Source organism: Protopterus annectens, chromosome 14.part0 (assembly GCF_019279795.1).
Source record: "Protopterus annectens isolate FY-2018-M chromosome 14.part0, PAN1.0, whole genome shotgun sequence".
Lineage (NCBI taxonomy): Eukaryota > Metazoa > Chordata > Ceratodontiformes > Protopteridae > Protopterus > Protopterus annectens.
The window spans coordinates 472,897,379-472,924,593 of record NC_056748.1 but is presented as its reverse complement, the minus strand read 5'-3'; the positions used below and the strand labels follow the sequence as shown (position 1 = coordinate 472,924,593).

General features: G+C 39.0%; 1 protein-coding gene across 1 annotated transcript in view; it reads left to right on the top strand.

Annotated features, from left to right (window-relative positions):
- The window catches only part of PI4K2A (phosphatidylinositol 4-kinase type 2 alpha), a 1,139,234-nt gene that overhangs the window by 635,201 nt on the left and 476,818 nt on the right, over positions 1 to 27,215 (top strand). The window contains exon 7 of the mRNA XM_044056228.1: positions 23,609 to 23,742. Coding sequence (XP_043912163.1) covers positions 23,609 to 23,742 — 134 coding nt within the window. The remainder of the gene's footprint in view (positions 1 to 23,608; positions 23,743 to 27,215) is intronic.

Below are 27,215 nucleotides of genomic sequence, written 5' to 3'. Positions count from 1 at the left end.
TATGCAATGATTTTTTTATTAACAGAAACCTCATCATATGTGTCTGTATACAATATCCCAAACATCTTATTTGTATAATCGTTGGTGTCCATAACAACTAATCCCCCACCTTTGTCCGGTTTCATCATCCTCAGATGGTTCATGCCAACTATAGTCCTAAATAATTCATTTTGTACAGAATTCAGGTTAGAGTGAAGGTGGCCTCAGGCAGAGTACAACTTCCTTTGTCCTTTTCACATAACTTTTGAAATATATACTAACAAGGGGGTGTAATGGGGGATTAAAAATACTTGGGTGCCTAATTGAAGGTTGACTAATGGCATTCAATAAAGGAATATTGAGCTCAAAATATGTCTTCAGATTTATTTTTCCTACAAAGAGTTTGAGCTGTATCAAAGTTTCTTCTATTGTACCCTTTCTCAAGGGCACAAAAGTAAGCCCTCTTTCAGATAGGTCCGCCCATTCTGTAGTAACCTGAGTACTACTCAGGTTATATATCTTGAAATCTCACACACTGTTTGTGATTATCACACATTTATCGTGCTTACTATCTACCAATGATTGAATCTCCCCCTCTCTCTGTCTCTCCCAGTTTGAAATCCCCATTGCTGTCTGTTCACCAAATACTGTCCATTGAAATTCCCCTCCCTTCGGTTCATAAGTTGTGCAGACCTGCTTGGCGGGGGGCAATTTCTAAACGAGTATCCTGGCCATCTATTCCCCTAACTCATTGTTGTCACCTTCTGTTGTAATAAAGTCCGCATCACTACTATTGTTGATCTACATAATGAAATTAAAAGAAACACTGTCAGAGGATAAAGTGCCTCAATGAAACAACGAAAAAACAAATCTATGAAAACCTCAAGAGACAAACCACTTTAGCGAAGGAGACTATTTAATTAAACAAAACAAAGGATAAAAGTAATAAAGTGAGCATGTTTGCGTTCCTCTGAATGCTTCTTCAGATATATCAAACATACTGAAAACTCCCAATTAAATGCATCTCATTTGCAAAACGTTACCACTAACCAATTACTTAACTAATTAAATTAAAAATAATTAAGCATAAAAACCATATTCAGTGTTTAGCAGTCATAATGCATAAGAACAAACCTAATATCAAAACATAATTACGTATTTTATATATATATGTATATATATTTATATATATATATATATATATATATATATATATATATCTATATAAAAACCTATTGGAAATTACTAAACAAATATATATATAGTCAGACTTAATATTGGTTCTTAAAACTACAATTGAATCTAAAATAAATCAAGTTTACATCCTGCAAATTCACAAAAGGGTTACTTCTCATTAACAGTCACTAAATTGCAGTAGATATTAATAGAAAACATTCAGAATATAGGGTCTGTAGTACAAGACCGAAAGTGCAGAACCGCGAGCTTCTAAAGAGCGAAAAAAATGAAACCTCGAAGTGCTGTTTTGTCAGATCGTGGTACAGTGAAAATTGGAATATTTGTCGTTTTCTCACTGTAGTGTGATCTCTGAGTTGGAGTATATATTTAGTGGGGGGCATAGCCCCCCCCCCACAATAGCAAGTTTGAGGTTCCCTTTCTTTCGCTATTTAGGCGTTCGCGGTTGTAATTTTTCGGTCTTTTAATATAGACCCAGAAAATATCATATGAACTGCTAAAACTGCATAATGGTTTTTAGAGCATTTTTGATACAAACGTTTTATAAATATTTAATTATGAGTTTCTCAATGAAAGCTTTTAATGATTGCTCAGAGTTTGAATACTCTAACTGCAGTAGCTAGTTTGTATTTTTAAAGGGTGTCTTGATTTAATTTATTTTATTTAAAGTGCAGTTTTAGTAGTTCATATGTTATTTTCTGAATGTTTTCTATTAACATCTACTGCCATTTAGCGACTGTTATTGAGAAGTAACCCTTTTGTGAATTTGTAGGATGTAAGCTTGATTTATTTTAGATTAATTGTAGTTTTTAAAAAACAATATTAAGTCCGACTATATATATTTGTTTAGTAATTTCCGATAGGTTTTTATACATATTTATATATGACAATATATAAAACAATATATAATTATATATATATATATATATATATATATATATATATATATATATATATATATATATATATAAAATAGATATACATATATATATATATTTTTTATATGTATTTATGTTTTGATATTAGGTTTGTACGTATGCATTATGTTAAACATAGAATATGTTTTTTATGCTTAATTATTTTTAATTTAATTAGTGAAGTGATTGGTTAGTGGGTAGCGTTTTGCAAATGATGAGATGTGTTTAATTGGGAGTTTTCATTATAGGTTGATAGGTTCATACTAGGCTATCTGCCCTAGGGCATTTATAAGCCTAGCCAGAGTGTGTTTGGCTTTCGCCACCCATTTTAAATTAATTTTGCTGTGCCCATTTTCGAGGTTAGTATACTGTGCCTCTGTCTAACAGTGACACAGAAGTGATACCCAGGGTAAACCTACGATCTCCCATCCCACTCACCAAGATTCCTCTTGAAGAGAGTCAATGAGGGACTCTGCCTAACCTGGACTGGGATTTTATTCCAGAGTGAAGGGAGCCTCTGGGTTATGAATCTGCCCCTTCAGCATGTCCTATTTATTTCAGTGCTGAGGTTCAAGTCTCTCGAGCGCGTAGCTTGATGGGATTTGGATTTTCTGAGGTGCAGCATGTCCATTAATTCCGGGTTGGAAATGGCTTTATACGTCAGGCACAGATCGCCTCTGAGCAGGCGGTATGCCACTGAGTAGAGCTGGAGTTTCTTTAACCGGGCAGCATTTGGCATCTGTTTGAGCCCTTTGATCCTCTTGGTGAGGTACTTTTGGGGTCTTTCCAGTTGCTGCAGGTGTCTGGTAAGGTACATCCCAAAAGGGGCATTGTACTCAATTATGGGCATGATGAGGGATGAGTAAAGAGGCACGATGTCCTCCCTTGATCTAGATGTGAATCCCTTCATGATTAGGTGGGCTATATAAAATGTTTTTCTAACCAGTTTGGCCACGTGGTTGTCAAATGAGAGATTGCTATCAACTTGGGTCCCCAGGTCCCTAATTACTTCTGTACTTAATGGATTACCACCTATGTGGTAATTTGTGGGCACTTTGTTTTTGCCATAGGGGATGACTATACACTTTTTGGTGTTTAGCTTGAGGCCATGGCTCTGGCACCAGTTGTCTGTTTCTGTGAGGCCCTTTTGGAGGATGCTTGTGTCGGCTGGAGAGTCGATTATGGCGCCCAGTTTACAGTCATCTGCGAACTTGGTCAGCCACAGTCCTTCTGTGTTGGCCTGTACCTCCGAGAAATATATACCGAACAAGAGAGGTCCCAGGACTAAGCCTTGTGGGACGCCACTTGTAACTGGTTTGGAGTCTGACATGGCTCCAGCAATTCTAACCATGTGGGTTCTGTCCTTGAGCCAGTTTGCAACCCATCTAGTGACATAGGGGTTTATATTTAAGCTGGTGAGCTTATCTATAATGCTCAAGTGGGGTATTGTATCGAAGGCTTTTGCGAGGTCCAGGTAGGCTGTGTGGACCACCTTCCCCTTGTCAATGGCCTTGGTGACTGTTTCAAAGAAATTGACCAGGTTTAAGAGGCAGGATCTGCCCTTAACAAAGCTGAACTGGGTAGGATCCAGCATCTGTAGGTCCCCAATATCTTTATTTATGAGGTCCACGATGATCCTTTCCATAGCTTTGCAGACCAAGCTAGTCAAGCTTATGGGGCGATAGTTTCCAGGATCCATTGAGGCACCACCTTTGTGGAGAGGGACCACTGTTGCTGTACGCCAGTCTTTGGGTACATATCCTGTAGTAAGGCTGAGATTGAACAGTAGTTTTATGTTTGGGTTTAGCTCTTCTTGGAGTTCATGTAGGACGCAGCCCGGGACACCGTCTGGTCCCATTGATGCTGTGTTTTTTGCTTTGGAGAAGGGTGGCTCTTACCTGAGCATCTGAGATGTCAGGGGGGCAGCACTCTGCTGGGATAGATATTTGCCCTTTTGGTGGGGAGTTTGTGCTGAACCTGTCAGTTAGGATGTTGGCAATGTCTGTGGGTTCGATGTATTTTTTGTCATTTTGGACTAATTCTGAGCATATCTGGGAATTCCCACCCAGGTTCCTAACATAACTAAAGAAAGCCTTGTGATTATCCTTAGTGTCCTGTGCAATTTTTCTCTCGAAGCTGGCCTTAGACGATTTTATGAGTGCCCGTAGTTTTTTGCTAATACTGATCAGAGATGCCTTCCCTTTTTGGGATTTTACTCTATCATGTAGTAGCTTCCTCCTTCTACTGTATAGTTTGTTTATGGCTGGGGTCCACCAGACAGGACGTCTGCCTTTGGAGGATTGGGTCTTGGTTTTATTTGGGATTGCATTATCCATGCATCCCTGAAGGTGTTCATAGAATGCGTTTATAAAGGATTCTGCGGTCTGGGCCGTATTTTCCACAGGCTCGGGGGCTTTGAAGGATTCCACCTCGGTTTTGAGGAGTGTGAAATTTGCTTTAGAGAAGTTTTTCACTGTGGTTTTCTGGGCAGGGGGTGGGGTCTGGATGTGAATATCCAGTGAGATTAGTTTATGGTCTGAGCTTACCAGTGAGGGATACACTTCTAGTCTGGAGCATAGAGTCCCCATGTTGGTGATGATCAGGTCCAGTATGTTTTCCCCTCTTGTGGGAGTGGTAACAAGTTGTTCCATAGCATTTGAGTTTATAAATTCTAGGAACCTTTGGGCTAGGGTGTTGGAGCTAGAGTAATGCTCCCAGTCTATGTTTGGGTAGTTGAAGTCGCCCAATATAATGGTGTTTGGAGAGACCTTCATATTTTCCAGTGTTCTCAGGAAGGCGGAGTGGGGTTCCTTGGTTTGGGAGGGTGGTCTGTAGCAGGCTATAAACTGGAAGGCAGTTTTACCCACTGTTAGTTGCACATGGATAGTCTCTGATGCTTCGTGCTGTGCCACCAACCTGGAGGTGTGGGTATCTTTGATGAATATTGATACTCCCCCTCCTTTTGTGGTTCGGTCCATGTTTTGGGGCCGAAAAGCATGGTATGAGGTATAACCTGGTAGTGCTGGGGTGCTCTCGGGAGCCTTGAACCAGGTTTCTGTTACTGCACAGATATCGATGTTCTCCATGCTAAGGAGAGTTTCAAGTGCGTGCATCTTGAGGTTTAGACTTCTGGCGTTAAGTAGCATTACTCTTAGTTTCTTATCCCTTGTGATACCTATGGAGATGGGTTTGTCTTTTGAGCCTTGCCTAAAAAAGGCACTATGGGGGAAGCAAGAGCCTTTGCCAGTATCCGAAAGCCCAGGGGTGACAGGTGCAAGCAGTCCCAAGCGAAGCATCATGGCTTGTCGAGCATGTCATCCCAGCTGACAGGCATTGGATCCCCTTTGAATGACACCAATACTTAAGCCAGTTGTTGAAATTGATCATCTTGTCTTCATATTGTGGCATCATTCTTGGTGAGGGTAAGATGCTACTCAGGGTCAGGGTCATACCGGCCTGGGCTACAGGCTCAGAGAGCTCCTCTATGTCTCTTTTCATGTAGTCCACGGAGGTACGTCTCAGGTCATTCACACCAGCATGGACAATGACCAAGTCATATTTGTACTTGCCTTGGAGTGACCTGAGTGCTTGTGTTATGTGGCGGATCCTAGCGCCCGACAGGCAGCTCACCGTGACCTTCTCCTTATTCAGCCTGGTGAGCGGGACGTCAGTGTGCCTGACAATAGAGTCACCTATTACAAGTGTATCAGGTGTGTTGTTTAGCCTTAAGGGCTGTGACTGTTCGGCACACTGGCTTTGTGAGCTATGTGTTGCAAGTGTTTTGTTTTGGGGTATAGGTTGCTTGGGTGTCTGCTTTGGAGGTCTCTGCTGCTTAGGCAGATTTTTATTTAGAGCCTCCGGGTATGTTTTTGTGTGTTTATGTGTTTGGTTTGCTGTCATGGTAAGTCTATGAGAGACTGGAATTGTAGTGAGTGTGGTTTCCTTCTCCTCCTGACTGGTTACGCCAGTACTAAGTTGAGAGAGCTTAGCCTCCAGTTTGGCTATATGGTTGCATCTCTTACATGTGTTGGAATTTGTTGGGAGGAGGAGAGGGTTGTCTGTGTACATGAGGCAGTTGTAACATTGCCTCAAGATTCCCAGATTCACCAGCTGGACCGGAGAGGAGATTGACAACTGACCTTTGGACATGCTAGAATAGTATTGGGAATTCCTTTATAATTGAAAAAAAGGTCCAATGGGGAACAAGGTACACAAGGGGAGTTTGTGAGGGTGTAGTGCTTTTAATTTTTTAGTGCTGACTTATATAATTGTTTTAGTGAGCAAGTGCCAGGTAACTTAAATGCAAAAACGACAAACAGTAACTTTTTTTCAAGTGAAACAAGGAAATAAGTACAGTAAGCAATGCAGATATCACTGGGGATTTACAGAAGCGCTGAAAAGCCGCGTTTTAGGTGGAATTAGCGTTTCAGGGAAATAACAAGCAAACAAATAACAAGCATACAAACAAAGCTAGATTCAGCAGGCCTGGATCTAGTCTATGCTACAGCAAACAAGGTGTACCAATTTCAGTAAGAAACCGTTCAAATATGCAGGCACTATAAGCCTTTAACCAGAAATTCCCAGCTCAGAAGGGCAGACTCCAGCCACTCCTCCCACAAGAGTGCAGACCACGAACCTTCTTAATGTAAAATAACTGGCCTGAAGCCCAAGTGCTTAAACCAGAACTAATACACTTTTAGAATAACAGACACTGAGCCCTTAATCAGCAGTTCCCAACTTAGAAGGATGTAAGCTACCTGTCCTGCCACCACAGTGCAGGCCACAAACCTTCCTAATGTAAAACAACTGGTCTGAAGCCCAAGTGCTTAATCCAAAAGACTTAGAATGATAGCTACACTTTAATCAAGTTAATACCAAGCAGTAATAAATACAATTGAATACTTTAATGAATGCCTGGATTAGTGCTCAAGTTATACAAACAAAGCTAGATTCAGCAGGCCTGGATCCAGTCTATGCTACAGCAAACAAGGTGTACCAATTTCAGTAAGAAGCAGTTCAAATATACAGGCACTATAAGCCTTTAACCAGAAATTCCCAGCTCAGAAGGGCAGAGTCCAGCTTCTCCTCTCACAAGAGTGCAGACCATGAACCCTCTTAATGTAAAATAACTGGCCTGAAGCCCAAGTGCTTAAACCAGAATTAATGCACTTTTAGAATAACAGACACTGGGCCCTCAATCAGCAGTTCCCAACTTAGAAGGATGTAAGCTACCTGTTCGATATGTCTGAAGAAGCGTTCAGAGGAACGCGAAAACGCTCAATTATTTTATCCTTTGTTTTGTTTAATTAAATTGTCTCCTTCGCGAAAGTGGTGTTGCCTCGAGGTTTTCATATATCCGTAATGACATTAATGACTGGTGGAAGTGGATAGGCTTTCATAACTTCATACTTATTTTTATCCCTTAAATGTTTTTTTTAGATTTCTTCATTTTCAAGTCATACATTATTTTATCTGTCTCTAAAAACATGGCTATATATTCATTGACTTTGCTCTCAAATAACAAGTCAACCTGAATACTATTGTTTAATAAAACAATGGAATCATTCAATACATTAATTTGTCTTTCATTGTCTCTTATTAAAAGTTACAATTAATTTGTCTTTCACTGTCTCTTATTAAAAATTCCAAAAGCTCGCAACCCTGTTTGTTAAATAAAGTAAGTAACTTGCAGTGCAAAATGGAATCACGGACCAAACCCGTTGAGTATTTCCATAGCCTCAAACCTTTTGGTATCTGTTCTGAGGCATTCTCGTAGGTAACAGTTCTCGAGTTGTAATTTTCTAAACTTGAGGGTTTTTTGCTTTAAAGTCTTAAGTTGATTGTCCAGACTACCGAAAATCATTTGGGTGCCTTCCTAACCAAACAAACCATTCAGACCTTCCTGTAACCAAGTGTTGAAGGAAAAGGAATCATCCAGTCAGTAACCAATTGCGAATGAGTTTCTGTTGTACTTCCTCTTGATGGGCCAGATGAACTGCCACCCCAGTTGCCCCATGGGATGTGTAGTTCTCTGTGCTGGTGTAATACTTAGGTCTTCAGATATTTGTGAATGATTCTCGTTAATGTTCAAATCTGTCCCAGGACAATTAGGTGTCAAACCACTTGGGATTGTGTACAGTGCTAACTGTTGAGTTAATTTCAGTATTAACTCAGATAAATTCCCAGTGGAAGCAGCCAAGTCTATTCCTGAGGATGGTACGTTCTAATTGTTGCTAAGGTTCATCTCCATCGCAAAACGCATTACACAAACTTATAAAGTCTGAAAAACACACAAACTATAAAATAAAAAATAAAAAACTGACAGAGAGATCCAAGCCACTGCATACTTTATTCAGACAATTGAGCGCTTTCGTCAGTGGTATCCTTGACTTCACGTGAAGTCATATAACATTAATTCAACTTATAACCACCTCAAAGATCCATTATTTAAAAACTTGTATTCTCATCATTCTCATCCTCAGAGAGGCGGTTGGACCCCCAGAAACCCTTCACCAGAGGAGTCAGTACTTCCGGAGTCCTTTGGTGCTGGCCCATCTACCTCCTGGGTTACACTGCTCACCAACTAACTCATTGATTTGGTCTTTCTGTGGGCGTGGAAGGAGCCTGACTCAGTTGAGCTTGTACCCAAGAGGCCATATAAGATTCTGTCTCCACCTCTGAGGAAGGAATTTTGGAGTAAGGGGATGCCAGTGGATGCCATGGTCGTGGCAGCAGTCACCAAGAATGAACTTGTGGAACAAAGTTCTGTAGTTCATTCCCCTAATAAGGAGTCTAGGGTGATGGACAGATTTGAGAAGCATGTCTGTGCTTCAGCGACGTTTACGCTAAGGTCACTGAACTGTTGGGCACATTTTACTAGGTTTCAAAGAACTTTCAAAATCCCTTTCAGGGACCGTTACTGCTGAGGTACAAGTGTCTGTGGCCTCCCAGTTGGCTACCCTCCAATCCATTTCAAATTCGTCCATGAGACTCATCTCACATTTAAACAAAGGTGCCTCAAGGGCAGTGAGTTCAGGCATATCCATTAGGAGGCATGCCTGGATGCACTTAAGTGATTTTGCAGACCCTTCAAGTCCTCAATTGTCACTGCTGCCTTTAACGGCAGTTCTTTGTTTGGCCCCACAGTGAAGGACACATTATCCAGGTGTGAGAAGGATGGAAAGACCCTCTCTGCAGTGGGCATACATTTTTCCGACCCCTAAAAAGTCTTTTTTCAGGAATCAATGAGGCGGTCAAAAGATGTAGTTCAAGAAATCACAAGGTCCTTTCCAGGACACACACATGGAGAAAGTTCCCCTTGTGGCAGAGGGGGGCACTCTAATGGATGACACCCCCATGGTAGAGGACGTCTGCAAAACCAGGGATCCGGAGATTCCTTCTCTGATAGACCCTACCAGTGCTCCAGAAAGGAGTCTCGATTGTCCTCCTTTAGAAGCAATCGGGGATCAACTATCCCTGCACCAGAGAGCCTGGCTAGACATAACAAAACATACTTTGGTGCAGAGGATCCTTATTGTTATGTGAAGATAAACAGGCATTTGAGGAGATTTCTCCATTTCAGGCTGGGATACCATCATTTTCATTTCAGGGCTGTGACATTTGGCTTGCCTCACCACAGCCCTCCAGGTGTCCACCAAATGCATAGCAGTTGTCACAGCCTATATCAGAGTGTGAGGTTTCTATGTTTTCCTGTAGTTGGACGATTGGCTCCCAAACACTCTCTCAAAGGAGAGACACTTTACATAATTTACATCTAGGGATCACTGTAAACCTCACCAGGAGTCAGCTGACTCCCAAACAGTCTATAGACTGCATACAACAACCAACAACCAACATGTCTTTGTTTCTTTAAACTTAGAATGTTCAGCATTTTAGAATTTTATTGATTAATTGTTTTATTAATGTGAAATTTTCATTGGTTAAACATTTTTTATAAAATATGTCAGTTATAGTGGGACTTTATCTGATGAAGTTTGTTTTATGCAGACGAAAGCGCTCATCAATTGTATTTTATATTAAAGGATTGGACTTCTCAGCAGGTGAACTGTGCTTTATCAGTTTATTCTACTTACTTTGTGGCATTTGTTATTTTTGGTTCACCTTACGAGTTGCCTGCCTTTGGATTTTGACAAGCAGCATTTTTTAGTGGTTAAAAGATAACCACCAACTTGCTATCTTTTTCCACTATACTGACATTGCATTTACTTCATTGTTTTTGCGGTTTCATTACTTCAACGTCTTATTACCATGGATCAGTCTCCAAACGACTCTACTTTATTGGGAGCTGAGAACGGATTAGAGACTAGTATCACCTTAATACAGACCCAGAACGAAGTATTCCGTCTTAGAGAAGAACTTCTTCCCTTCGTGGGGATTTAACTAAACTTATTGACCTGTTTACTCAGAAGGAACCACCAGAGGGAGCCGTTGCCAGCTGTGTGCATTCCTCCACGGGCCCGAAACCACCTGTGACGTCATCGCCTGCTTCCACACTCCAAGATGTCGGGGAAGGAACGAGTACACCAGGTGAAGGCCAGCCTAGGAGAAGAAACCACACCAAAATTGGCGCTCCGATGATACAGGACATTATTTTACCTACAGTTCACTCGGATACAGGGGATATTCGAAGGTTTTTAAGAGCTAACAACTCTAAAGGTACTGTTTCCAATTCCTTTAAAGACTGTGAAATCAGCGGTTCAGCCTCCCATGCTTCACGGGCTGTTCCAGGGACTGATTCCGGTTGCAGAACCTTATATAAGGGTCTTATAGACAAAAAGTTTGTTTTTTCCACTAATATCAACCAGGGGAATGTTATTGCTGCATCTAAAATTCCCAATCAAGATGGGAACAACGTTTTTAGTTTAAAAGACTGCATTTTTAAATTTGAAAAGCTGCTTTACAAGTTTAAATGCTTGGAAATTGAAAATAACTATTTGCACACATGTTTAAACAACAAGATAGTCCCTCAGGGACTTCGTTTCCATAAATACCCTTTTGGTATTGCTTATACAGAAAATATTATTAAAGAATTTCACAGTTTTTTTGATGAATGTGGGTTTTCATTAATTTTAAAACTTATCAAGTATAATGAAGTACATTTAAAAACCTTATTGGTAGAAATTAATAAATTACACCATTCTATCACTAATGATTTGTTGTTTGAACAATATTATGAATTTTTTGAAAGAATTTTAGAGAGAATTAATGGGAAAGTTGAAAAGGTTTTTGAAAGAAAACAAAAGAAATATTTTAGGGACAAGGGGCAGTATGAGACTGGTAAATGTTATCCATCACCTAATTTTACTTTTTCAACTGCCCCATCCAGACCCAGGGAGGGATACAACAGGAGAAATTTGACTATACCATCTAACCATAAACAGACTACGAAAAGTGTCAGGGTTTCCTTTGACGAACCTCATTACCACAGGGACCCACCGGTTGTGTATTCTGGTTCTCTAGATGAATTGGATTCCTTTTTAGAGTCAAATGAAGTTATTTTAGGACCCAGAAGGTCAGAACGTCTAGCCCACAAAAATCAAAATGCAACCAACACGAATTCTTTTTCAAAAAACCAGGATTGGAACTACAGGGGACACAGGGGGAACAGGGAGGGTCAGATGTTATAATTACACACGACAATGGCATCGTGTTTGAATATTGTGGATACAAAATATATAATTATTCCGATTTGACACTAGAAAAAACTCATTTCCACTTGTTTTCCAAAGGCTTCAAGTTTATAAAGAGTTTTAAAGAAGACTTGTCACAAATTTTAATTGATTTAAAATTGTTCCTCAGAAAATTAAATCTCAAAATTCTTTATAACAAAGGAGTTGCCAAGCAGAATATAGGGGGACAGTGTCAACCAAGCCTCCACTAGAAGGAGTGTTTACAACCCTCCCCTTCATCCTTTGCTCCATACTTTTGAGAACATAGTCACAAAAGAAATATATGAAACATATGGTAAAAACACCGATGGGTTTTGGCAGAACTACAACTTAAAAGCAGAAGAAGCCAATCTCCTGGAGAATTTAAAACAAAATAAATAACTACGCTTTATGGAACCAGATAAAGGGGGAGGGTTGGTAATTTTCAAGCAAAACGACTATATAAAAGCTATAAGTAACATTTTGACACAAGAGAAAACCTACTGTTTGGTGTCCCTTAACGAAATTTCTACTGCTTACAATAGAATTGATTCCCTCTTAGAGGAGTATCTGGTGGAACAACGAATCAACCAGACTACCTTTCATTTCCTTCAACAAACCCATCCACTCATTCCTGGTTTTTTTGGGATACCAAAAACACACAAAAACATCATGGAACCACCCTTCAGACCCATTGTTTCTGCCCGTGGATCCAAAACTCATCCCTTGGCAGTATTTATTGATCAGAATTTCAAAAATATTGCAAAAAAACATAAACATCTTATAAAAGATTCTTGGGACTTTTTGGGCAAGATGCACATGGGGTTATGGTCCAAGGATAGTCTACTCATCACCATTGATGTGAAAGATTTATTTACTTGTATCCCTAGGAAGGAGGGCTTTGAATTTTTTGAAACTAGTATTCACAAACATTCCGAATTAACATCAGACAGAAAATCTTTATTGTTGGAACTAATGGAAATAGTTTTAGACAATAATTTTATAAACTTCGAAGGGGATCTTTACAAGCAAACCAGTGGGGTGGCAATGGGGGCAGCTTGCGCCCCCATATACGCCAACCTGGTACTTTTGGAATGGGAGACCTTACATATTTTTGAGAGTGTTTTCCCTGCTAAAATTACAGCTTATTATAGATTTCTGGACGATATTTTTGTGATTTGGGATGGGACACAAGATGAGTTGGAACAATTTATTTTTTATATCAACCAAACCACCTCTTGGTTGTCTTTCACTCACCAAGTCAGTGTAGAATGTATCAACTATTTAGATATTACACTATCAAAAACCTCGAGTGGTTTTAAATCCCAGGTGTACAGAAAACCAACTTGGTGTAACAGCTACCTCCACTTTGACAGCCAACATCCTTATTTTCAGAAAAAAAGCATTATAAAAGGGCAAGCTGTCAGAGTGGCTAGGATGACATCCCACTTAGAAGATCTCAAACCAGAATTCACCAAACTGGGTAAAATGTTTGGTGAAAGGGGGTATCCTATGGTTTTAGTAGAAAACATATTGACAGAAGTATACAACGGGTGGGGTACACGTTTTAAACCTTTACTTGGTCACCCCATTGAGAATATGGAAACATTAGAAGACAGACCCTATGAATTTTCAGGATCTTGTTCTATTCAACATAACAACTTTTCTTCTATTTTCAAAAAAATCTTACAAGAAAATTGGTCTATTTTAAAAACCAATCCTGAAATTATTGAAGTTATAGGGAACCAACCTACATTCATTCATCGGGTGGGTAATAATTTCAAAAGAACCTTGGAAGGAAGAGACCATTCCTACAAGAACTCTAGGGGTACCCACTCATGTGGTAGATGTGCCCAATGTTCTTCCATCAACACCTCTAATAGTATTGTTTTAAACAATGGGTTGAATACAGAGGTTAAATTCTGTAGGGGTAATTGTTATTCTTCCATGGTGGTGTATTTGGCAACCTGTTGTTATTGCCCATGTTACTACGTGGGCAAAACTGAACGTCATTTAAAAGAAAGGATTTACGAACACAAGAATGACATAAAAAACAAAAAAGAGACAAGTGCCTTATACAAACACACCACCATGTGCCAACCCGTTCCATCTTTTAAATTTGGTATCATAGACACGGTTAATTTGGAAATCAGAGGAGGAGATGTTAAAAACATTTTACTGCAGAAGGAAGTTAGATGGCAGTTAAGATTAAAATCTAATACTTTTCCAGGCTTAAATGAGTATATAAATATTAAAGCCATCTTAATAGGAAAGGCAAATATACTTTAAAGATGGTAAAAATATTTTTAACATACCAGACGTAAGCACATTATATATAAACTATATTTATGCTACAATGATGTAGATTACCTTTTTGTTTAATTACATTTCAAACAAAAAAATTTTTTTATGGTGCACCACCATTTATTCAGTCTGAAGTGTGTGTACACATACATACAACAACCAACATGTCTTTGTTTCTTTAAACTTAGAATGTTCAGCATTTTAGAATTTTATTGATTAATTGTTTTATTAATGTGAAATTTTCATTGGTTAAACATTTTTTATAAAATATGTCAGTTATAGTGGGACTTTATCTGATGAAGTTTGTTTTATGCAGACGAAAGCGCTCATCAATTGTATTTTATATTAAAGGATTGGACTTCTCAGCAGGTGAACTGTGCTTTGTTATCAGTCTATAGACTTCATCAGATGCCACCTGAATGCCATGAATCAGAAAACCTTTTTGCCACATCCCAGAATTCTGAATATTCAAAAGGTAGCCAACCAAGTCCTATTTCTCCCTTCTCCACCAGCAAGGCTGATTCTGAAACTTCTGGTTCTCATGACTTCTACAATAACTCTAATACTGTTCTCCTGTTTCTACTTGAAGGTTCTCCAGTGGACATTTTCAGTCAAGTGGTCTCAGTTACATCACCCTTTGAGTAGTCCAGTCAAACTTACTGTGGTGTGCAAGTCTGATGTCAATTGGTGGATATCCCCTCTCCTTAATGAAGGTCACCCCTCCTGTCTTCAATCTCTAGTCACAGTAGTCACCCTGGATGCTTCCGTTTTAGGGTGGGGGCAATATGAAGGTGAGACTGTTCATGATACCTGGATGCTGTCAGAGGCCAACTTACATATCAGCCTTCTAGAGATAAGAGTAGTCCTTTTAGCATTGCAGACATTTCAGGACTCTCTTCCAGAAGGTGTGATTTTGATTCAGACAGACATGTCAGCAGTCTGGTGCATTATAAACAAGAGGGGACCAGATCTTATCCCCTGTTGGGAAGCATTGAGTGTGTGGCAATGAGTGATGTCTTCATTCTGCTTTCTTATAGCGGCGCACATCCCAAGGACATCTAGTGCATTAGCAGACAGGCTAAGCAGGAACATTCTTCTACCTCACTAGTGGTCCCTCAGTCAATTAGTGACGAATGATATTTTCTGCCGCTGGGGCTAGTGTTGCAGCAGTGTGTTTGCTCCCCATGTAAACAACAAGTGCAGCAGTTACCTTACCCTCATCCCTCCACAGGGGCAGTCACCAAGGGACTCTGTAGTCCATAGTTGGCTCCCGGGGCTTCTTTACACCTTCCCCACATTCCCCTTAATCACAAAATTCATTCAGAAAACCAGGAGGTGCAAGACATAAGTAATCCTCATTGCTCCTTCTTGGCCCCAACATATTTGTTTCCCATTTCTGTGGCCTTATCTAATACGTCCTTCCTGGATCTTGACTCACAGACTAGACCTCCTACAACTTCCTTCCAGGTATCCTCTTCCAGACCTAGACATCCTGAATCTAACCGCTTGGTTTCTCCAGTTTTGATAATGGCCAGAGATAACAGGTTTTCATATGTAGTAGTACATATTTTGACAGCTTCTCAAAAGGCTAACACCGGAAAACTGTACAGAAGTGGAAAAGATTCTCTTTTGGGGCCTTAGACAAGGGATTAGATCTCTTTTCTGCACCTCTGACATCTATTTTGGACTTCCTTTCAGAATTGTTTCATAAAGCCTCCCCTGTAAAAGTACAACAGGCAGTAATTTCTAATTTTCATTTTGGCCATAACCAGACTCCTATAGCCTCATTGAGAGTATCTAAATCCTTTCTTAGACCTCCAGTACCGGACCTTGCCCCTCCTTGGAATAACTCAATAATTTTACAGGCCCTTACAGAATCTCATTTTGAGCCAGCAAATTCAGTGGATATTAAGTTCTTGACATACAAAACAATATTTTTGGTAGTAGTTACCTTGGCAAAAAAGAATTTCAGAATTACAGGCCGTCTCTTGTAAACCACCGTACCTGGTCTTCCATTAAGACAGTTTTCTTGAACCAGATCCCTCCTTTATCCCTATGGTGGCATCCAAGTCCAACTTCAGTCTGTTAACCCATCATTTGTCTTTCCAAGCTATTTAAACATTTGCTTGATGTTTATACATAGCTCAGATTTTATCTTCATAGAACAAGAAAACAGTAGAAAATCAAATCAGTTGATCATGGGCTTTTCCAAAGCAAAACTTGATCATGTGTTTCTAAGGCCACTCTTTCAAGATGGTTGTGAAATTGCGTTTTGTTTGTTTATGATAAGCTAGGACTGCATTTACCCCAAAAAAAACCTACAGGTCATTCATCTAGATCAGTGGCAACCTCAACAGTTAATATACCAATTGTACAGTCAAGGTCTCACTCATCTTTTGGCTTTGCTGTGTTCAGGAATATTTTGTCATGAGGCCAGTCACAAAGAACAGTAGCTAGGAAATCTGTCTAGTCCATTGAATTAGATGAAAATAGACATCAGATGCAAAGTTTATGTATTCACCATAACAATAGATCTGTGTTGTCGTATTTTCATGTAGTTCAACATTCCTCACTCCATCCCCCTTCCAGATGGTCAACTTTAGTACCTCAAAGAATGGCTGATACGCTAGGAGTCTTGCATTTTGATCAGAAATCATTCCGGTAGGTATATCAACCTGGTAGTCACATTTTGCCTACTGTATAGCCTATGTTTTTGCCCTTTTTGTTCCCTTTGGGGCAGCAAACTTGATCTCAGATATTCAGAGGGAAAGAGAGAGGATTATGAGTAGGGGAAGGGTCAGAGCTCTGGATCTACGTGTTTGAAGGTGCTGAGAAAGGATCTGAGTTGGATCCAAGTCCCTTCAGCTGAACCAGATGAAAGTAGGACATCAACGATCTGTCATGGTGAGTACTTAACTTTCTTTTACCCGAAAGAGTGGACTTGCTCACACAACATGGGGACTCTCTATTTCATCCCAACCTATCATCTCTGAGCCTGATATTATGAATGATAGGATTATTATCTGTTTCAGACACCACCTTTCTGAGGACATGCTGCAGGTTCTTCTGGAGACGAGGAAATCTACCACTAGAAAGTCTTGTATATCAAATAGAAAAGATTTTCTGCCTGGTATCGTACTAAAAATCAGGACTCTATACAAACTGGAATTCCTACTATGCTTTTACTCTTGTGAGCTACTGAAAAACTGCTTAGTGTATGCCTTGACTAAGGAATACTTATCAGCAATTTCTGCATGCTTACCACTAACCTTCCCACTACTTCGAGGCTTGAGGGAAAGCAGTTTCTTAAAGGTGTCATTCTTCCTTCCTGGAATCTTAACTTTGTCATATAAAAGCTCACTCTACTTCCCTTTAAGCTGGCAGCTTCCACTTGTCTCAAATTTTGTGCATAGAAAACCATCATTCTAGTAGCCCTTACTTCAGGTAGAAGAGTTTCTGACCTCTAAGCCCTGATGGCATCTTCTCGTTTCCTTAACCTTCATAAGGACAGGGTTTCTCCGAGGGCCAAACCTTCATTTATGTCCAAGGTAGTCAACGAGCTATCCCTCAATCAGGCCATCAGACTTCCTGCCTCCTCCCTACCTCAGAACAAAGGGGAGCAAATCCTCTGTTCTCTGGATATATACAGGCAGCTCATATTTTACATGGGTAAGACCATGCCTATTCACAAAACCGATCAGTCTTTTGTTTTCTTCCAGGAAGCCAAGTTGGGAAACCTGGTCTCTAAACTAACTACTGTTAACCAGATCATTTCTTTTTGCCACACCCACTACAAAAAAAATATTTACCTTCATCTTTAAAAGCCCATTCTACTAGAGCAGTTGCCTACTCTGGAGCCTTTTACAGAGGTATTGATTTCAGATCCATCCTAGAAGCAATAGCTTGGTCTTCTGTACATACTTTTACCAAACATTAGATGGTAGATGCCTTCTGTAGATTCAGAGCCTCCTTTCCCAGATCCATTCTCTCTGGACTAATTGACAGTTCTGCTGTACTTGATCCATCCACCTTTTTTATTCACAAAGCTTTGGGAGTAACCCAGCAGTTTGAAATACTGTAACAATTATGCAAAGAAGGACATACTACAGTTGTGTAGGAACTTACCATAACAGTAGATGTCCTACTGATCACTGTTGCAGTATTCATTTCCACCCTTCCATTCCCCCTTTTTTATCTTCTACTAGGCTTTGACCACTACCTTCTCATTGACAAAGGAGAGTCATTCTTTGCTTTCTCCCCTCTTAACTAACCTTTGCCTATCTTGTATCCTCAAGTATCTCGAGGTCTGCTTATGTACCCATAGGTTTTGGCCTTAGTATCTCGGCCAGACATCCAGGTTGTTTGGGGAGATAAACCTAACAGTTTGGAATACTGCAGCAGTGATCCGTAGGACATCTGCTGTTAATGTTAAGTTCTTACGCAACTGTTCACTTTAAGTATTCACCACAGGGCTGAACCTGTGGGCTAGTTCTGTAGATGCAGGAAGTAACCCATCCAGCAACCTACTTTCTTTGTATTTTTGTGTGGTCCAGAACTGGAAAGGCAGGAGAGAGAGAGAGAGAGAGAGATGTACATTACAAGGCAATGCCAGGTGGATTAGCAGCTTGGGAGACTCTGTGCACCTAACTCCTCTGTGTTTTTTGTGTTTTTGCAGTTGCAGTAGTATTCACAGTACTAGTGTTATGGTAAGTATCACCTAACTTTCAAGTATCCACATATATAAATAAATACACATGTACATATGTTAGTGTGTGTATGTTCATACATACATACATACATATACACATTTTGTGTGTGTGTGTGTGTGTGTGTGTGTGTGTGTGTGTGTGTGTGTGTGTGTGTGTGTGTGTGTGTGTGTAGATTGGAGATTTCCCTGTAGCTGAGCATGGCGTTAGTAACACTTAAAGTAACTCCATAGTACCACAGACTCCTCCAAAGTGTGTATGGAATTAAAGCCACTGTCAATGTTTAAGTAAAATTCAGCACCACAACAGCAGCTGTCATTTTAAAATGACTATGTTGAAATTGTAACAGTTCCAGTCAAAGTTGCCCACCAAATAAAGATGATGCAGTCATCAGGACAAAAAGGGATAACTTGCTTTGATGTAAAAGTTCTTCAGAGCTTTCAGAAAAAGGCAAGGCATTCCTTCTGTTATATGGATTTAATCCCCAATCACGTCCACGTACACACACACACAATGATGTACAACTTAAGTTTAGGTTGTTACTGACATGAAGTTTCCAGACTTGTTCTTATACTATACTGACATCTGGTGGCCATGTTGGGCAGTTTTTCTTCTGTGTAACTCAACACCTACTTGGTGTGGTGTCACACATTTAGCAGCCTGCATATACATCCTTGCATTCCAGAGCATTTTCTGGAAAAAAAAAAAAATCAACTTAAAAACCGAGAGGTAAATGTACATATCTTGTGGACAATAAAAGCTAATAAATCAATACAAATAGAGATGTTATTAGTAAGATATATTCTTTATAATAATAAAAGAGCTTTCATAGTCTTTCCATAAAAACTATAAAATATAATAATGCACACAAATCCAGAATTGTATAACTTTTTTGTTAGTCTCTCAAACACATTTTTCATGTCTTGTAAAATGTATAACCTGTACATATATTAGAACATTTTTTTTAACCAGACATAAGTTTTCTCGTACAAGCCATAAATTCCTCTCTGAGCTCACAGTTATTGAGATATTTACAAAAACAATGAAAACATATATTAGATTATATAATCAGCAATATAAATAACATTGAATGCCCCCCTAAGATGTGCAATGTACAGTGAAAATATCAATGACAATTTTCTTTAACATTTCAGGTTTCACCTGATGCCATGCAACAGTTTGTTAGCTGCTTGTTTTTTTGAAGTATTTAGCACATTCATAAATATTATTTTCATAATTGCTAATAAACCAGTGGTAGTATATCCAATATAGTATGATATAAATGGACATAAGCAATGGATTTTCCTGTGTCCCACCATTTTACATCATACTGCTCATTCGCGTGTAATCTCTTAGTTATGAAAATATAAGCATAAATATGAATAAGTGAGAAATAGTGATTAAATTTGTTTTCTGCAGGACATCCCAGATTAGCAGTTTTAGGGTCATTTTGTTAATTACTCCTTGCCCTTTCTAACACTGCCTGTTATTAGCTGGTGGGCCACTCGGTTAAAGCAGACACTCAAAAAATATGTGTGAGCCATAAGGACCTATGGGTGTCAACTGAAAGTATACGAAAAGGCAGTATAGGCTTAAATGAGATATCAAAAAAATTTAGGCTGTTAACTTCATGGAGCATCCTAACTTGTTCCAATACTGTAATGATATCTGGTAGGCCTAGTATGCAAATTAATGTATCATAATCTCAAAAAAAAGTATGTCCCAGTACTGTTGCCAAATCCAGTATAATAAAGAACATATATTGTGCATGTTTAGTGCTCAGACCACTGAAACAAGACGCATGATTATTCATTCTCTTTATCTTCTTGTTAAAACTTTTTATGCCAGCCTAATTTATTAGGACCATGGATATTCATTCTTTTCTAAACTCATAAACATAAATTTAGCTCACGGATGTACCGTAGAGAGTTTCGACTACACAGAAAGCCTCACATGAAGATGTTGCTATATAAATAAACCATTTTCTTTTACAAGCAATCAGCTAGCATTTTCAGTAGATGAAAATCATTTGTTTTTTTAACATAGATTTGCAGTCAATGCAGTTACTATATGGCCAGTATAGTGGTACAAAGGTAGCGTTGTTGCCTCACAGCAAGAGGTTCTCCATTTTGATTCTTGGATGAGGTGCCTTCTGTGTGGAGTCTGCATGTCCTTCCTGCATTTGTGTGGGTTTTCTCCAGGTGCTCCAGTTTCCTCCCATGCTGCAAAGACATGTCTGGAGCATTTCTCCCCGGGCCTCTGCTGAAAATTGGCTTCATTCCAAGTCGGACTGCCCCGGTAAACAAATGTTAAATAAGTAAAAAAATACAAATAATACTGCCTTTCATATATTTACTTTAGTCTTTATTTTTATAGCCATTCTTTTAAATAATTAAGATCCCTTCCTGTAAATGAATCTACACTGTGTTGGTTTAAAAAAGTCAGAACTCTGTGGCTGTATAACATATGCCAGTATTTGGGGAAAATACTCTTAATTTTAGTATTTGTACCATATATATTATTATAAAGTCATAGCCCCCATATACTTTGTATATGGAGTGTTTGCACTGTAATAATTCATTATGATTAGCAGCATTAGTAAAATCCTGTGCAGTAGATTACATCTCCTCTGAGTACCCCCTGTGAGTAAACTGGTGTGCTAAATCACAGCATGTCTTAGTTTTTTTTTTCCAGAACAAATTGCAACTTTGAATACTATTTATATTTGTGCCAGATGACAGCCCTTGATCTAGAGTAGTGAATTCTTGCCGAAAGGATTTCTGTACAGTGAAGTTGTAGTAAAACCATCCATTATTTGTGTTTCTCAAACATCCAAAAAGGTGTTTGATAAATAGGTTATAATCAACCCTACACTGAATGCCCCATTTATTTTTATTCAAATATGTCACAACTTCTTTAATTTCATATATGTCAGATTTTAATGCCAGGTAACAGTTGTCTAAAAGTCTGTGTCACATATCTGTGGCCCCTATAAAGACATTGTGGCTGGTAATCATAAATGCATGTAACCCATAAGCATAGGGCAAATTATATACTCATTGTAGTACCACATAGCTGTAGAAAATATTCATTGTCAAAGAAAAATGCATTTTACTTGGTACCAAATCAAAATTTTAAAAATCAAGTCATATGGATCAGATCTGTCTATCCAAAATGCCAATGCCTCAAACCATGCTGAACGGGAAATACTAGTGTATTAGAGTACCGATTGCTCACATGCAGGTTAAACAAATACACAAGCCTTGTTTATTTAAGGTTTATTAGGTGTCTTGTTGCATGCACTAGTGAATGTGTTATTTATTTAGCCATCTGTGTATCTAGAGCCTTTTCTTAGACAGTACTTGTATAAATCTACACTGTTTCATGTCAGAACTGAATGTATGTTTACAGGTATTGATTACATTATAGATTATGGCCCTAATAAATTGAACTAGCAGAATATTTTGACAAGGAAAGAAAAAGACAGATTATTAGTTTGGGTACTTTGTTTCATCCTGGACTAAATTAATTTCTTTAATGAGTGGGATGTTTAACATTTTTATCAGGATCTTTTTGATATTTTGCTTTGGCCAGAGTCTAAACCATGTATTTCTTGTTTTATGTTTTGTGAAGGTTTATATGTATTTCAATCCACTAGATGCCACTGGTTATTTTTATATTTCTCGAAGCTTTTTTTTCTGCAACATAAGGTAGTGTTTGATTCATTATTATTATTAATCTTATGACAGTGACTTAATTTATCAACAACTTGGATTTATTCCTGTTTTGGTACTGAAGGTATTTTATTACTGAAATCTGTTTGTTGCATGTTATATGCACCATGTCGCATAGATGTTCAGATTTACTGTAGATTTGTAACAGGAATGTTTAAAGTGCAGGCCACATTGTTGTACTCCTGTACATTTTTTAATTCTGTCAAAGTGATAGCATTATTCTCCTTGAGTAAAATGAATTCTAGGCTGGAGCCATCTGCTAGAATTTAGGTGGTTTGCTAATTCTGTAACAGCCCAAACATTTATTGCTTGGGTTTTTACCCATATGATTTACTGCTGTAGTGATTTTCCCCAAAGTACTGTAGTACTATAACATTAGCTCTTCTTAGAAAGATCACTACTGCAGTAAACCCCCAACCGTGTGTACTTTGTTGAGTCATGTGTTAGTTACTACCTCTTGATGTACACAGCACGCCATTTTTATTTGTGGTTATAATATGGCTTCCAGTTCATGTTAGCATAGCTAGATTAATGCATGTTTATCATACTTTTTTGGCTTTCCTACTTATTATTCTAAGTGTAGACGATGCACTTTTTTGTTATAGTTTGGTTTACAGTTCTTGTTGGTTCATACTTAGACATGTGATATAAATTGCCAAACAGAAAAAAACTTTTCCTGCAGAAGTTTCCTACTTCAGAAGACAAATGTAAATTGCATGTTTGTGCTACTTATGTGGGGACCTCCTGTTATTGCATGTCAGCAACTGCACTGGTGTGAAATCACTGTTGGCTTTCATAGGGCAATGTGAAATTTGTGGAAATATGGCAAGATTAGTGCAACTTCACTGCTGACTGAACTCATGTGTTAGAATTTATTGCTACAGTGACCTCTTCAAAGATCTACTTTTACGAGGAGTATCTGACAAAACTGTTCTTTTTAAGCTTTCCATTTATCTTTTCATCTACTATACAAGAGCAGCCACACACCATCCTAGCAAGGAATTCTGCATGATTGGCTGTTTTAGAATGTTTTTAAAATGGACAATTTTTCTGTGCAACTAACTTGTCCATTTTCTCCCCCACTCCTTTTTATTTTCACTTTTCAGATCCTTTTTACTGGGCATGGTTGCCACTAGCAAAGGTTCAATTTTCTCAGGAAATCAAAGATTTGATTCTTCCAAAGATTTCTGATCCCAATTTTGTAAAAGATCTGGAAGAGGACCTTTATGAGCTGTTTAAGGTTAGCCATCCTGACATGACACCACTATTATTACGGTTGCAAAAGTGTACTTCTATTATTCTGTTTTAGATAATATATTAACAGTTTTCACTTTTTAGTTGTAAATGAGCATATGTGATGGTTTGTTGTGTATTAGCCAAGTGTCATAACCTGGGCAATTACATAATTCTGTTTCAGGTGTTTTGCATTCCCTTTTTTATGGTACTGCCTAATTAGTATTTAATGCAGGTATGCCATGCGGGTTTGAATATCTGCTGGTATTTCTGAACACAGACATTTCTTTAAAAGGTAATAAAACAGATCCTGGACAATATTTGAACAATAACTGACTTTTCATCCAGCAATTAGAAGACTTCCTTAATGTTGATTGTGGGACACTACAGAAGAACAATTTGTAAATGTGGAAGAGTTTGAGCATATGTAAGGTTGAAATTGCAGCCTCATAAATAGTGCTTTTCAGTACACTAAGCTCAGACTTTTAAGTAAGTTGATGCTCTGGTGCTTATCCATTCTACTTTATAATTGTGCTTAAAAGATTGCATATTTCCAGTATTTTTATTAGATCTCATTTGTACATGTTTTACTGCATAACCATAACTGCTGTTTTTATCACAGTGCATGTGTGCAATTTTTTTTTACTGTTTACCAGGGATATACTTTTCAATCCAGCAAAGATACTAGGGACCAAAATAGTTTGCCACTTTACTGCCTGGTAATAAGACTAAAGTCTTGCGGAGGACTAGCAGTAGAGTTTCATCTGTGTCACTTTGGGGCTTAGATATTTGCATCTTTTGTCCAGATTCCAGACCTTCCTTCATGGAAGAGTTGATTAAGACCCTTAGCACAGAGCCTGTACTTTGAACTTCATGTGGCCTGCTGTACATTTTGACTGTGCTGATTTTGTGGCTGAGCAGCAGGCCCAATTAAATGGCTGCACAAGAAAGTGTAGCTGAAGCTGTCTTCCTTTAAGGATGAGATTAGACAGGGAATAATGTTGGACCCTTGAACATGACTTCCAAAATCTGTTTGATTTCTAGAAAAAAAGAAGCAAGCCCTTACCTCTGTGGACATCCTCTATAATTAACCCCCCTGAATCCTGTATTGTCTTAAAAGGAGGTCAGTATCCAGGGAAGACGCAGCAACTTTGTTGTTGACTGGAAAATAACCCATTCCTCTAGCATCAGGTTGTATTATACTGTCATGCTGTGATGTATATATTTTGCAAACAGGGTGACAACACTGTTCCAGCATCTGCAGTCTTGACTGTAGTCAAAGTACTGCCAGTGGTGGGGGAGTTCAAGATCTCCCTAGCCTGGAGTTCCATCACATGGGAACTATAGATTATGGATGTTGTCACAAATGGCCACATTGTAGAGTTCTGAGTTCCTTCTCCATTACCACCTTGGCTCAAAGGCCTAGATATTGCACTGTATCTTTTGGGACTCTCTTAGGCTCTGCTTTCAAATAAGGCTACAAAAGCTATACCTTCTTATCCTGGCAGGTAGCACTGCAAATTAACTCTATGATTTGTAACCAGCTTCATCCTGTAGTCCCGGATTTGATCCTTTCCCTCTCTGTCTGCCTACTGTGTGTGACTCTGAGCAAGTCAGTTAACCAGACAGTGCTCTTGGGTTCCCTCTGAAGATGCGCTTCAACTCAGATGGCAACAATCCAGTTGACAAAACACATAAATAAAATAAATTAGTCTTTTTGAATGAGGCTATGTGTTATGCTCCTGTTTTTGATGCCAAATGGGACAGGACACTTCTACTGCTTTTTGAACCTCAAGAGTCTTCAAGAAGCATATCTGCTGCATCAAATCTGAATAGTTACACTATAGGTGGTCATGCTTCTGCTACATAAGTACATGAATAGTGTTGTTGAACATGACTGCTGCTTTCTAACACATCACCGTCTGGGGACCACGGTTCCTTCAGTTTGCTTTAGTTGAGCATCACTTTCAGTACAAAGTGTTCTACCTTTTATCCTCTTTTGTGTACTCTCTGCTTACCATGCTACTAGTTGTTGTGCCCGTTGCAGGAGAAAGACCTCCATAAGTTCCCTTATCTGGATGACTGACTTCTGGTTGCTGAAGTGAACTGACTCCTAAGTAGTGTCCCTGGCATGTGCACTTCCATGACAACAGACCTTGGAGGTCAATAAATATGAAGTCCTCTCTGAATTTGTTTCAGAAAATTGGCTTCACCAGGGCACAGCTTGATACTCTTCAGTGTCTTGTTATTCTTACCTGTAGTGTGGGCTCATATTGTCAATATCTTTGGTAGCCTGCATGAAGATTCAGCAGTGTTCGTGCTTATATCTTCCTATGCCTTCTGGTCTTCATGTAATCTCCATGTTCCTTTCACTCACCTGAATGTGAAGCAGATTCAATGTCAGTGGCTGCTGTTACCATGTCATCTTCTAGTGACAACTCCTGTTGTCTTGCCCTGCACTGGTGAACAGTTCTAGCGAATATTAGTTTAGGACTTGTATTTCTGCTGCTGTACTCATCACAGGTGTAAAAAATGCATCCTTTGCTGGCAGGATGGAGCTCAATTCAAATTCTGCATGTTTCACGAAAAGCAGACAGCAGCTGGAAGATTCCCCCTCTAAGATGAAGATGGTGGGTTTCACATAAGGCAGCTGCGACATTTCCTCTTGCCACAAAGATCTGTGGAGAAAAGTAAAGACCTGAGCTTGTTTTAATCTGCTAGAAAAAGATCCATTGTATGCTACCATACCTCATTGTATGTTACCTAAACATGCAGGGAACTCTTATTCATACCCCGTTTGCAGAAAGGTGATGCAGATGTGGTAGTGGATTGCAAAAAAAAAAAAAAAAAACGGTATCCCCCTTTCAACTGTTCACATCCCTTTGGAAGAAAATGTGCTGCCAGATTGCTTAAGACACTTCTCTAGTCCTCTCTCTGAACTAAAAAATTCAGCAGTGAGGCACCATAGAGACTGCCCTGTTTGCCACATGGTGGAATGGATTCCTTCCCATTTTCTCTTTTTTCAGCACAGTTCCAACGGGAGTTGCTGGTACATATGTTGTTTGTCTCTCTTGGTTTTGGGAAACTCCTGCATACCTGTCCCCCCCACCTAAAGTTGCAAAATTCACAGAAGAAAGACAAAAGGTCATCCTTTTGTTACCCACTGATGGCTGAGAAAGGTTTGGTTTTAGGGATTCAGTCCTCAGCAGTTTATGAAGCCTACTCCACAGCGAGCTAATGAATAGCTTTCAGCTAAGTTTTTAAAGACCTGTAGCAGAGGCACTAGTCTGAATAAAAGTTTATTTTCCATTCTCTTTGTGGTTTATACATAGCTCTCATCTCTATCTGATTTTGCAGAACAACCCTGATTTTTTTATGCATCTCTGTCCTGTCCCTTGTAAAATGTTTGATTTTCTGGTAAGTCACTGAGGATCACAGACAACCAGTAATACCAGACAGAGTTTCATACTTATCGTTCAG